The sequence below is a fragment of the Dama dama genome, chromosome 15 (genome assembly GCF_033118175.1).
Source record: "Dama dama isolate Ldn47 chromosome 15, ASM3311817v1, whole genome shotgun sequence".
NCBI lineage: Eukaryota > Metazoa > Chordata > Mammalia > Artiodactyla > Cervidae > Dama > Dama dama.
The window spans coordinates 67,462,872-67,475,497 of NC_083695.1; the positions used below are offsets into that span (position 1 = coordinate 67,462,872).

At 43.1% G+C, this 12,626-nt stretch overlaps 1 protein-coding gene across 4 annotated transcripts in view; it reads right to left on the reverse strand.

Annotated features, from left to right (window-relative positions):
* Positions 1-1,749: 1,749 nt before the first annotated feature.
* Positions 1,750-12,626, reverse strand: part of DNMBP (dynamin binding protein) — a 114,263-nt gene continuing 103,386 nt past the window's right edge. For 3 of the 4 annotated variants that reach the window (XM_061162374.1, XM_061162376.1, XM_061162377.1), the window contains 6 exons: positions 11,538-11,666; positions 9,549-9,881; positions 9,014-9,193; positions 7,399-7,597; positions 4,713-5,254; positions 1,750-3,467 (listed from right to left, as the gene is read on the reverse strand). In XM_061162374.1, coding sequence (XP_061018357.1) covers positions 3,282-3,467; positions 4,713-5,254; positions 7,399-7,597; positions 9,014-9,193; positions 9,549-9,881; positions 11,538-11,666 — 1,569 coding nt within the window. In that variant the 3' untranslated portion in view covers positions 1,750-3,281. Of the gene's footprint in view, positions 3,468-4,712; positions 5,255-6,316; positions 6,907-7,398; positions 7,598-9,013; positions 9,194-9,548; positions 9,882-11,537; positions 11,667-12,626 lie in introns of those variants that run through there. The other variant, XM_061162375.1, reaches the window with a different exon arrangement.

Sequence of the window (12,626 nt, forward strand, 5' to 3'; positions counted from 1 at the left end):
ACTAAAAATTGGGCTATCACATGATCCAGCAATCCCATTTCTGGGCATGTGTATCTGGAAAACACAAAAACTCTTAATTTGAGAAGATACATGTACCCCCATGTTCACAGCAGCACTATGTACAAAACAGTCAAGACATGGTAATAACCAAAGTGTCCATTAACAGATGAGTGGATAAAGATATGGGGCATATAGACAACAGAATACTACTCAGCCACAAAAACAGAATGAAATAAAGCCATTTGCAGCAACACAGATGGACCTAGAGAATATCATATTAAGTCAGAAAAAGATGAACATCATACCATATCACTTATATGTGGAAACTAAAAAAATGATAAAAATGAACTTATTTACAAAACAGAAATAGACTCACAGACATAGAAAATAACTTATGGTCTACCAAAGGAGAGAGGGGGAGAGATAAATTGGGAATTTGGAATTAACAAATACACATCACTATATATAAAACAGATAAACAACAGGGACCTACTGTATCAGCTCAGAGAAATAAAGTCAACATCTTGTAATAACCTACAGTAAAAAATCTGATACATATATAACTGAATCATTTTTCTGTATACCTGAAATATTGTACATCAACTACATTTCAACAGAAAAATAAAAGTAAAGAAAAAGACCTAGCAGACATGTTAATGTTTAAACAATATTTATCTTTTCATAAACTTGCTCCCATCCCAATGATCTCCCCTTTGTTAAGGATTCCATTTCTCTAATTTCATATCTTTATAGGATGCTGCTTTTATCCACTCACAAGCAATCTGAAATCCAAGCCAGTTAGCTTTTTTTTAAAATTAGATTTTTCTGACCTTTGATCTGTCCTCCCCTCAAATCATCCTGCTATCATTAAGCTTTCCTATAAACAGACAATCTGCTTAGGAAGCTTAAGTAACCCGAAGTTTCTCATCAAATCTAAATTCCTTGACCTGGACCTCGGGGCTCTCTAGTTTGTTTGCTATGTGCCAGGCAATGTCCTAGCACTCTCCATGTACTAACTCATCCCACCCTTACCACAACCCCAGGAGGCAGAGAGCAAGTATTATCTTTATGTTAGATAAGGAAGCTGAAGCCCAGGTTGGGTAAGTTGCCAAGGTCACAATGCACTTGAGTGTCTGAAGTCAGTCTGGTTCCAGAACAAGGTAGAAAGGTTCAGCCTGACCCAACTTTAGATTCAGGCTCCATCAAAACCTTGATGTAAGACTTGGGCAGGTCACAGTGTCACTGGACCCCATCTTCCTTCCTCGTAAAATAAGTTAGCCTGGCTGGCATATAAGCTTTTTCTCCAGAGTCTACCTTTCACCCACATTCTCTATTCCTTAACTGTCTCGGGCAACTGCTTCATCGTCACCACCTCTGCCAGTGCTCCTGCTACTTCTCCCCGCGCCCACACCCAACCTGGCTTGAGCTGCTGTGTGACCCTGTTAGTTCAGCACTAGTGTATCAGTTTCCATATCTGTAATGGCTGGGAAATACTTACCTCTTAGAATTCCCAGCTCTTCTGTTTTGCTAGGATTTTATTGAAAGAAATGGCTTAAAATGCAGCATGGACATATTTTGAGTATAGAGTGTTTCTGCTGAAATCATATTTGAAAAGGAATTCCTGACCTGAGTTTCTTCACTTAGCCTCTCCCTTTTCTTGAAACCTGAGCATCACTGAATCATCAAGAAGGTACCCCCAGAAACATGAGAAGTTCAGGCTAAACCAGGAAGAAAGTCAAGAAAACATACTTATGGCCCTTAAAATGCTTTTATTTATAAAATAACTACTTAAATATAAACATCTCTAGATATAAACACTATTCACGAGAGACTCTTGTGTTGCTGCCTTCTGATCAACCAGCAGACCCTGGGGTTGCCAAGGAGCCCCCGGGTGTCTCCCGACTGACAAGACTTTAAGGTGAAGGTGCATTTGGAGGAGCAAGGGCTGTACGCTGTTCTGCATGTCCTTTCTTGCAAGACAAAATTCATGATTTCCTGTTCCAAGGCAGGCTTTCAATCTGGGGCAAACCTTAAGAATAAGAGCCCTGCTCACATACAAACTTCAGGGGGGATCTTAGTGTTAGGATCAGTAAACATCTTCCTGAGGTGGAGGAGGTACAATCAGGCACTTTAGATTCTGTTTGGCTTAGACCATGGTCTCTGAAGCAGGGGGGCTGATGAAACAGAAAATGCTTATTTCCAAGTCTAGGATAAGCTACTTCGGGACTGCTTACCCAAATTCAAATGAGATAAACGTGCATTACGTTCTCTTCATCTGTGGACAGTAGTGTGCTTGGAGGAAGGGAGAGGCATCCAGTCTCCCTCTGGGCTGGACTGGCTTCAGCCCATTGCAGAATGAATCCCCCGAAGGGAACAGTGGGAGCTCCGATCCCGTTCTCCCAAGAAAGTCTATCAACTATTGAGTTTCAGGAAAGAAGCCAGGAAACATTATCGTACACAGACCATATAGAGATGGTGTCAGCAAGGTGCGGAGGATAGCACCTAATGTGAAGAGAACCTTTCCTATGAAGGTTCAGGGGAAAGGAAGATTCTAAACCTTTTTTAAAAGGAGAAAGTAGTACTAGGTTGGCCAGAAAGTTCGTCTGGGTTTTTCCATAAGATCTTACAGAAAAACCCAAAAGAACGTTTTTAGCTGACTCAATAGTTGAATTTTGCCCAATCTGGAAATGTGGTGAAATAAATAAGAAAAAGATGACAGATGACAGTGTTTTAGGGATGTTTAGAAATAAGGGGTGTGTGTGCGAATATGTGCCAGACACTGAGGTTTTAAAACACCAGATTTGGTACAATGTTGACAAACTTCTTGGCATATGCAGAGGCGCAGCCTGAAAGGGCTCCCAGAGAATTCATCCAAGTCGGTTTCTGGTCAGTTGATCATGGAGCATGGGGCCACCCCACTCAATATGGCACAACCAACATCAACTTCTTCTAATGCTATAGCACAGCTTCTAGCATAAATTGGATACTGGTCTTCTGATTGGAAATCTCTCATTTCCAAAGGCTGATCCCAGGACTTGCTTCTCTTTTCACAGTCACTGAATCGCTTGTAAGCACCAGGGTCCATTTCAAATTCTAGAGATTCTAGTGAGCATCAAGGCTGACAACCCAATCGAAGAGAACAAGACTTATGCCCCACTGTGCCATGGTTAAGCAATGTGGCAGGGCCAGTGTCTCAGGAGCAGGAGCCCTCTTGGCGGATACCAGAACCCTTCAGCAGAAGGAAGTGAAGGCAGCAAGGATGAGTGGGAAGCAGAACAGGCTCAGGTGTATTCAGCTTTGCGGATATAATTGGATGGAACATAACCCTTTTTCCCATTGACTTCAGCTAACCACCATTCTGTATTTCCTGTAACATCTTTAAACTCTAGGATCTTGAGTCTCTGATTGGCTGACACACTCAGTTCATTTGGGTTCCGTGCCTTGAAGGTATAAACAGCAAAATAGACCTGTGAGAGGGAGAGAAAGTGAGTTAGGAAATGGGAAACATTTGAGAGCAAAGCTACCCAAGAGAACTTCCCATGGTGACGGGTACCACCTGATCTGGACTATCCATTATGGCAGCCCCTAGACACACGGCCATTGAGCACTTGAAATAACAGCTAGTGAGATGAAATAACTGAATTTTACGTTTTGTTTAACTTTACCTAACTTAAATTTAAATAGCTACATATGGCTGATGGCTACCATAATGAACAGGACAGCTTTAAAGAAAACCAAAATTCACTTATTTTACTCTTTCAGAGTTGCCTTAAAAAGGGAAAAAAGCTTCAGTCAGTATGGAAAATGGATGAGACAAGAGGATGCTCTTTCATACTCCTAACACAGAAATTCTGTATTTAAAAATCTTTACAAAACAACAAAAAAACCACATCTAATCTCAAAGTAAGAAAGGATGCTCTCTAGATGCCCATAACAGGGCTAGGAAGGAAAGCGAGGGTGGTGGTCCGTGATCAGGAGGAGGAACCATGAGGCCCGCAGGGGCACAGAGATGAACACACACCCAAGGGTGCTCAAGGGCTGGAGCTGATGAGGTTAGAACTGAGCTCCTTGCACAAAGTCACAATCTCAGAAAGGGCCATTTCCTGATCCATTTCCACCAGCCCGCTGGTGGGTCCAGAGCTGCGATGTGTGTCCTGGGCTTGTAACAGAACCACAGTGAGCTCACTGATGAAGGTAAGACACACTTGGAGACTCATGGCTGCAAGTGAGCAAAGGCAGGTGGCCAGGGATTCCTCAGCTGTGGATGTGAAAGTGGCTTTAAAACATGTAGGTTTGAAATGTTTATGATACAAACAAGGGGCCATTACAAAAAGAACAGGAAAAACTGAAACAGAATTCTATTCCTGAATTCTAGAAATATAGCTACTTGAACAAGAAACTAAGTAGATGAGTTAAACAGCAGACTTTATACCAATGGAAGAATCAGTGCATTGGAAGAATGTGAAAAGCTTCATGGTTAACACCAGGTAAACGCTCCACAACACTATCACCTGTGAAGTCAGCCACCGAAGGTCCATTAGAGTGGAGCTGCCCACTCTCACAGCAGTGAGCTTCTGCAAGTCCTTTGAGGATTTATCTGTGGGCCCATCTCCAGGGTCACCCCCAGGCCGGGGCAGGCCTCGCCCACTCCTGAGAGCTCATCACCTGCATCCACACGCACCGCAGTAACCATGGAAACCGGGCGCACTCACCTGGTTGCCTTCTGCCTCGCTGTTTGCTGGCTGATTGTGTCTGTCGTCCAGAGACAGCGCTGTTTTTGCGCCTGCTTTTACGAGGTCTCGACCCTGCCCATTACGCCCTGGCACAGAGGAACCGGCCATTTCTGGATGCCTGGGGCTTCGGGAGTTCCTCAGGGTAGGGGCAGGCTGGTGAAGGTCTCTGACCGCATCGCCCGAGTCCCAGGGCCTGTGCTGGGAGGGGGAGTCTGGGTCCGAGGGGCATTTGGAAGGACTGCCCTCTGAGTTTAAGGATGTGCTGATTGTTCCTTGGTCAAATTCTGTCTGGGAAGATGCATCTGGAGGCTGTTTCTGGCAAGGCCCTGAGCTAAAGGACACAGCCATGCTGCTGGGGTTGAAGGTCAAGGTGCCGCCGCTGTTCTGCCGCCGTGGGAACCTGGGGGAGGAGCCGCCGTGCTCGGACTCGGTGGGGGACTGGCTGCCCACCGAGGTGTCGGAGTGGCTGCGGCGCGCGTTGTAGGGCTTCAGGAAGGAGCTGTACACGAAGCCCTTGGTGACTGCGGGGAGGAAAAACAAACACCAGGAGCTCTTCGTGGGAGGGGCAGCCGGGAGGAAATCAACAGAGAAACTGTGGCTTAAGGTCAATACTGAGAGGGAGACAAAGAGAACAGACACCACCCCAGGGCGCAAGGCGGATGGCAGAGATGAGACGCTGTGGCTGTCAGTCCAAGTGAATTACAAGGGGCTTTGCTGAGAATTGAGAGACAGTAACAAAAATGACCACACACCTGAGCATGAGCAGGTGAAGACATTTTAACAAGAGCACCAAACCCTGGGAGCAAAGGCTAAGGGGAAGACTTCAGTAAGGATGTGTTCAAGTCTATAAGAGTGTGGTTAAAAGGGATTTAAAAACCTTCCTCAGCCTGACAGAGCCCCTCCCATATGCCTCCCTGCCCTCTCCACCCCTGGTTTAGGAATGCGGTGGAAATACTACTAGAGTAGGAAACTGCTTATATTAGTTAGAATACACACTTGTTCATGTCAATAAATTACATGAGGACAGAGAGGGCCCTCAGCTAAAACCTTCAGCACAAATTAGGAACTGAGATCTCTAAACCATAGGAAAAAGTTATAATATTGAATAAGAAAGAATTAATTATCTGTGAGGCAGGGACCTGGAGTATGTAACCTCCACTTGAGCAAGGGTCATCCTTGTCTTGACCGTCAGTGTGCTTCCTGGACCTAAAAAAAGGCCAGCTTGCATTTGTTCTCTTTTCTGAGTGATGGCAAGAAGTCCCCTAGGCAGACAGCAAGGGGTGGAGGGTCTAAGAACTGATCCTGATGCTGTGAGCTTCCTGCTACCACTTTACTCATCAGGACTGTAGAGCTAGGAACCCAAGGACAGGGGAGCTCAAACAGTCTGAATCTTCACTAAGAGGCCATCGGTCTATCAGTGGCTCTCACCTGCCATCACCCTGGGGGCCCCTTCCTTTGTCCTACCTTTCCCACTTCAATCTTTATTATTTTGGGTAAGCAGAATAGGGGGTTGAGAAAGGAGGAAAAAAAATCCACAAAACACTTTTAAAGAAACTGAGAAATATTAAAGTTTTCAGTTCTCATGGTATGAATATGGGTGTTTATTACAGAGGCCACAATCCTTCTCTAAAACACTTGGGGCCGGATGTATTATGGAATTCAGATTTGGAGATTTAGGACTGGGTCAACAGCCCATAGTCAAACCCATTTAGGTTTCTATAGCAAAACATGACTAGTCACACCATAAGGGAAAAAGTAAGGGGTCATAAACAGCCTCTCATGATCTGTTCAGGTTTTGTCACCAAATGAGTTCAGATCAGGGCAGGTTTGGGCAAATCAATTCTTTAAAAAAAAAATCCTCTGATTTTCAAAGCTTTTCAGATTTTGTAACTGTGGAAAAAGAATTATGGATTGGCATTATTCTTTGTATTTTACAAAAACAATTTTGCACCCCTTCCCCACCCCAACTCCCACCAGAAAGAAGAAGAAAAAAAAAAAAAAGCTGTGAGCTGTTTTTAAAGTCATTTCCTAAATAGTCATGAGGTAAAATTATTGGGGGGGAGGGGCAAAAAACCCTATCTTAAATTCATATGTTCACAAAACACATGTAAACAACTTATGGTTCACGTCAGTGGTGGAGAGGGCAAAGGACTCTTCAGGCAGGATTCAGCGCCTGTAAAAGTTAAAATAAGGCAAGATCTTGCAAGGGAAGTAACAGAGTCTTCTCTGGAATTAAAAAAAAAATAAAAATAAAAAACTGGTTTTGTTCTGTAATGACTTGAGCCATTACACTCTCTAGAGATGGAGAAAACTTTTAAGGTTATTTTTCCCTTTAATCAAAGACTCTCATATTTTCTGCTGGCCTACACAGGATTCAGGCACAGCCCAAATCACTCTTTTCCTCATTTAGAGTCATGGTAATCTGTGTCTGGGCTTCCCTGGTGGCTCAGCAGTAAAGAATTCGCCTGCCAATGCCTGAGACACAGGTTCAATCCCTGGGTTGGGAAGGTCCCCTGGAGGGAGGGCATGGCAACCCACTCTAGCATTCTTGCCTGGAGAATCCCGTGGACAGAGGAGCCTGGCAGGCTACAGTCCAAGGGGTCACAAAAAGTCAAGATACAACTTAGCAACTAGACAACAACAATCTGTCCTCTACTGTTCTTACCTCCGTTGTCTATCAGCCAGCGGTTCTGACTGCCCATGGGGTCCTTCTTCTTGATCACACCCACCAGGTCACCTTCCAAAAGTGAGACATCCAGGTCCTGGGCTGCATTGAAGTTCCGTTCTGCCTGGAAGAGCTTTTCAGGGGGATACCTTGCCAGGAGTGAGGCCCGAAGTTCTTCCGACTGGAGCATATAACTTGGCTGAAAGGTAATATAAGAGACACCATCATCTAAACCCCTCCCTGGCTATTACCCCAGCAGTTGTATGTAAGCATGTATGCTGTCAGTCTCAGAAACAGAGGCAATGACAGCCAGCTGCTCCCAGCTCCTATAACATGCTTCTGCACTGAGTCAGCCTGTGTGGCTGGGGGAAAACCATAATCTCTTAGGTCACGTTTTGGTGCCTTTACAGCTAGAGTAAGAAAATTTAACACATCCTTAGTTTTAGATCTGTTATCCTGTGATAAAAATATGTGGTTAAATTGCTACCTAAAGAATCAAAACAAGTAATATGAGTAGGTCTCCTTGTACTCTGCTATATGATTCTAAACAACTGAGACTTTCCTTATCTTGGCTTCTCATCTCCAAAAACAAATAATATTCATAAAATAAGAAAAAGTAAAGTGATAAAAAATGTGATTCCCTTTTTTAAGATCATTGGAGGAGGAAATGGCAACCCACTCCAGTATTCTTGCCTAGAGAATCCAATGGACAGAGGAGCCTGGCAGGCTATATCCCTGGAGTCACAGAGAGTCAGACACAACTGAGTGACTATCACTCACTTTAAAATCATATAAAAAATTTTTTAAATTAACTTATTTTTCAATCGAAAGATAATTGCTCTACAGTCTATGGGATTATACGGGGCAAAAACACTGAAGCACAGACAGATCAGCAGTCTTGTAGATTATGACCCCATATGTCTTACCCTACTTTTCAGAATGTGGAAGACTTGAGTTCAAAATGAAAATAACTCCACGTAAAAAGTGATCAGTCAATAACTGTTTGGCAGTATATCAGATAATTACTTTTTCCAATACATGATCAAAAATAGCGAGCCTGGCAGAATTAACATATCCTTAAACCAGTTCCCTTAATTGACCGATCAAAGTATTAATATTAATCCTTTATTAACTCCTTTCACTGTAGAGACTAGGCACCAAGACTGCTTTTCAGAGGGCATTTGAAGTCTGTACCAGCTGGCACACTGCTGGTGCCTAGTGATAGTAAGTAAAGAAAGAATGAGCACATGACAGATTTGAACTCAATAACCTTTGTTCTCCAATTATTATAAAATATTTAAATTCATTAAATTGTTAATCGGTAGAGACAGAGCTGAGTCAATCAATAACGCTGATGATAGCTTACTTGAATAATGCTTACTACGTGCCAGGCCAATGCCTAAGTGCTCTACATACTTTAACTCATTTAAATCACCAAACAACTCTATGATGTAGCTAGAACAATTATTGGTGCTTTAGACATGAGGAAACTGAGGCACGTGCTCAAGGACACAGAGTGAGTCTCTGTCCGAACTGTGATCTGAACTTAGGCGGTCTTGCTCAGGAGTTTACACCTTAACCACCAGGCCATATGAGTGTCTCTGGTTCCACTCACCATGCCGAGGAGTGGCTTTCGGGTGGACTGGCGGTCCATGGTTTTCCTCTCAAATGGTCTCTTGGTGGTGGGAAGAGACTCTGGGAAGAAGGTGAAAACCTGGAGCTGCTGCAGGACCCTGCTGTGCTCCTCATGGAAGACGGCAATCAGGTTCCCCTCCCTACCGGTGACTTTGAGTAGCTGGAGTCCATTCACAAGAACAGAGACAGAGGGGAGAAGAGGACACACATAAAGGACCCCAGGACTGGCACAGTCTCCTTGAAACTCCTCAAGTGTGAGCCACCAACACTGTAGCCAGGAGCCCACAGGCCCAGCGGCCCGGCTCCGCCAGGGTGGCTCAGGAAAGCAACCATTCAAGGCCCTGGGATCCCCAGCACCATCAAGGCATCAAGAATTCCACTTCCCGATGGGCTTGACCCAGTGACATAGTTAATCTGCCTAGCTTAATAATGGCTTGACAACCCTGACGTGTATTCCCCAAAAAACTTGGGGAGAACCTGGGAGCCCCCTTCTCCACAGGGAGGGAGGGTCTCACCGAGAGCAGCGGCTTCAGTTGCTCCAGCGCCTGACGCACGAAGTCACAGTGGGCCTCTGCGTAGCCGTGCACGCAGTTGCTGAAGAGGCCCTGCGCGTACTGGTGGAACTTGGGCAGCTCATCTAGCAGCTGGGCATTCAGGGCCTCATAGTTGTTCCGTGCCGACTGAAGCTCCTCCAGGGTTTTCTTGTCCTTCAGCTTCTCCGCCCGTTCTGTACAGTTATAGAAGTCCAGAAGTTTGTCGAAGCGTTTCTGCACCAGCTTGTGGGGTCCTGTGAACATGCTCAGTAACTGATTTAGGGGAGAGATTACCAGCCGCTCTGTCCTCTCTTTCTGTGAAAATGAGAAAGGCATGGTGTTCAGTCTTGAATTTGTTATTCTTAGAATACTCTTCAAAAAAAAAAAAAAAAATACTCTTCAGGTCGCTTTTGTTCCATCTTGCACCACCTGCTTTGCTCCAAGCGAAACCTGTGCAGATCCAACAGCGTTCTGCCTACCTGCTACCAGGTGTCTGCACACAAAGCTTCTCAGCTTGTAACTCTTCACCCAGCAATCTGCACACACCAAAGAGTATGCAAAACAGCTACACAGTTGACAACAAATGCTCAACTACATACATTAACATGATGTTGCATTATAACCCAGATGTGACCATCTGTCTGGTATCACTTATGTGTACATGTCTATACATAACCTGAATTTAACTTAAGGTTTAATTATTAAAAGCAGAATTACCATATGATCCAGCAATCCCACTCCTGGACAAATATCCAGACAAAGCTATGATTCAAAAAGATGCATGCATCCTCAGGTATTCATAGTAGCAGCACTATTCACAATAGCCAAGACATACAAACAACCTAAATGCCCTACGATAGATGACGGGATAAAGAAAATGTGGAACATAAACACAGGGGACTACTACTCAGCCATTAAAATAAGAATAATGCTATTTGCAGCAACATGGATGGACCTAGACATTATCACACTAAGTGAAATAAGTCAGAGGGACAAACATTGGATCATACCACTTGTATGTGGAATCTAAAATACGACACAAATGAACCTATCTAGGACACAAAACAAAATCAGAGACATAGAGAACAGACTGGTGATCGCCAAGGTGGAAGAGGGTAGAAGAGGGCAGAAGTGGAAGTTTGGGATTAGCAGATGCAAACTGGTATATATAGAATGGATAAACAACAAGGTCCTACTGTATAGCACAGGGAACTATATTCAGTATCCTATGATAAACCATAATGGAAAAGAGTATGAAAAAGAATATATAAATACACACACACACACACATATATATATAACTGAGTCACTTTCCTGTACAGAAGTAATTAACACAATATTGTAAGTCAACCATAATTCAGTATAAAATAAAAAGATTTAGTTGTTACATAAATCTGGGGTACAGAAACCTCCACAGACCCAACATATCTTTTCTACTCATAACTACTTAATAACAAATCTGTTTTCACTTTTCAAAGATTTTTGTCTAATTCTAAAGGGATAGATATCAAGGGCACAATATGGATACAAAAAGAACATAAATAGGTACTTAGTAAATTTTTACTAAGATGCTACTGTCAGAATACCTGTAAGCTTCCCAACTATCATGTTTTCTTTAGCCTCAAGCATTCAGAGACCTCTAAGAAACTATCAAAGCCCATTCATTTCTACTCAGGATATATATATATATATATATATCTCCATTTAGAGTTTCCCAAGCAATCTGACATTTAGTAGTCTTTATAAGGTAGATTGTGCCATTTCAAAGATCTACTTGTTAAACTATTAACTGTGCTGAAATATTCCTTTTAAAATCGTTAATCCTTTAGTTGTTTTCTTTTGATCAGTTATCAACAGTGATACCAGGTTAAATTTCTGAGTTTTCCTTTGTCCCCTGAAATTGGGCTGGTCACTAGATAGAACCCTGGGAAAAGGGCCAATGCAAGAAAAGTGGGCTGAAGAGTCACTTACAAAGTTTGTGAAGAGCTGGTCACTGATGTAGCGATGCACCTTCTCGAACTGTTCCAAGTCTCTGTGTCCCTTCTCCACGCACACGTCCCACATGCTCACGGCAGCTACCACCTTCACACATGCTGATTCCTGAGGCCAGTTACAAACACGGGTAAGACCAGACAGAACTTCTGGCCTCCATCATCCACTCTAGATAGCAGTTAGCAGTCAGAATCAAACTGACATGCCCGTCCAAGGGCTCTCACCCACTGCTATGGAGACAAGCCTTTTAAGACCTGGGGGCTCTGGTGTCCACTTGCTATGCATTTAGAAAACATGGGGGAAAAAGTGGTTAATAGGGAGACAACAAAGCTAAAGGAACTGTAGGAAGAGTCCTAAGGCAAGGGAAATACACTTGGTCAAATCTCTCACTTTAAGCCAGTGTGCTACTGAAAAGTCTTATAAGCCCTGATCTTTACTTAATCAAATTTTTATTTCTTTTTTTGGCCATGCCCTGCAGCATGCAGAATCTTAGTTCCTCAATCAGAGATGGAACCCATACCCCCTGCAGTGGAAGCTCAGAGTCTTAATCACTGGACTGCCAGGGAAGTCCCCTTAATCACAATTTTAAAATAAGGAGAGTTTGCTATTTAAAAGAAATGTAGGAAGCATATCGTATCAGTGGGGATTACTCAATAAATGCTAATGACAGACAACTGGATAAAAAACAAAAAGTTGGATTCCTACCTCAAACCTTATGTGCTAATGTGAATTTCAGCTAGATTTATGACTTTAATATAAAAGATAAAATGATAAAAGTACTGAAACATAGGAGATCTTTTAAAAAATTATCTTGGAATGGAAAAGACCTTTTAAAGTATGATACAGAATGAAGAAACCATAAAAGTTTTATCAGATTACACAAAAATAAAACTCTTCTACACACAAAAAAAACCATTTTAAGCAAATTCAAAAGTCAACAAACTGGGGGGAGGGGGTATTTGTAAACCATCATCTCAGATAAAAGGCTATTTCCTCCAACATATACAAAAGCACTATAAGTCAATAAGAAAAGAACACTAAGTCAATAAATAAGTGCCCCCAGAATGT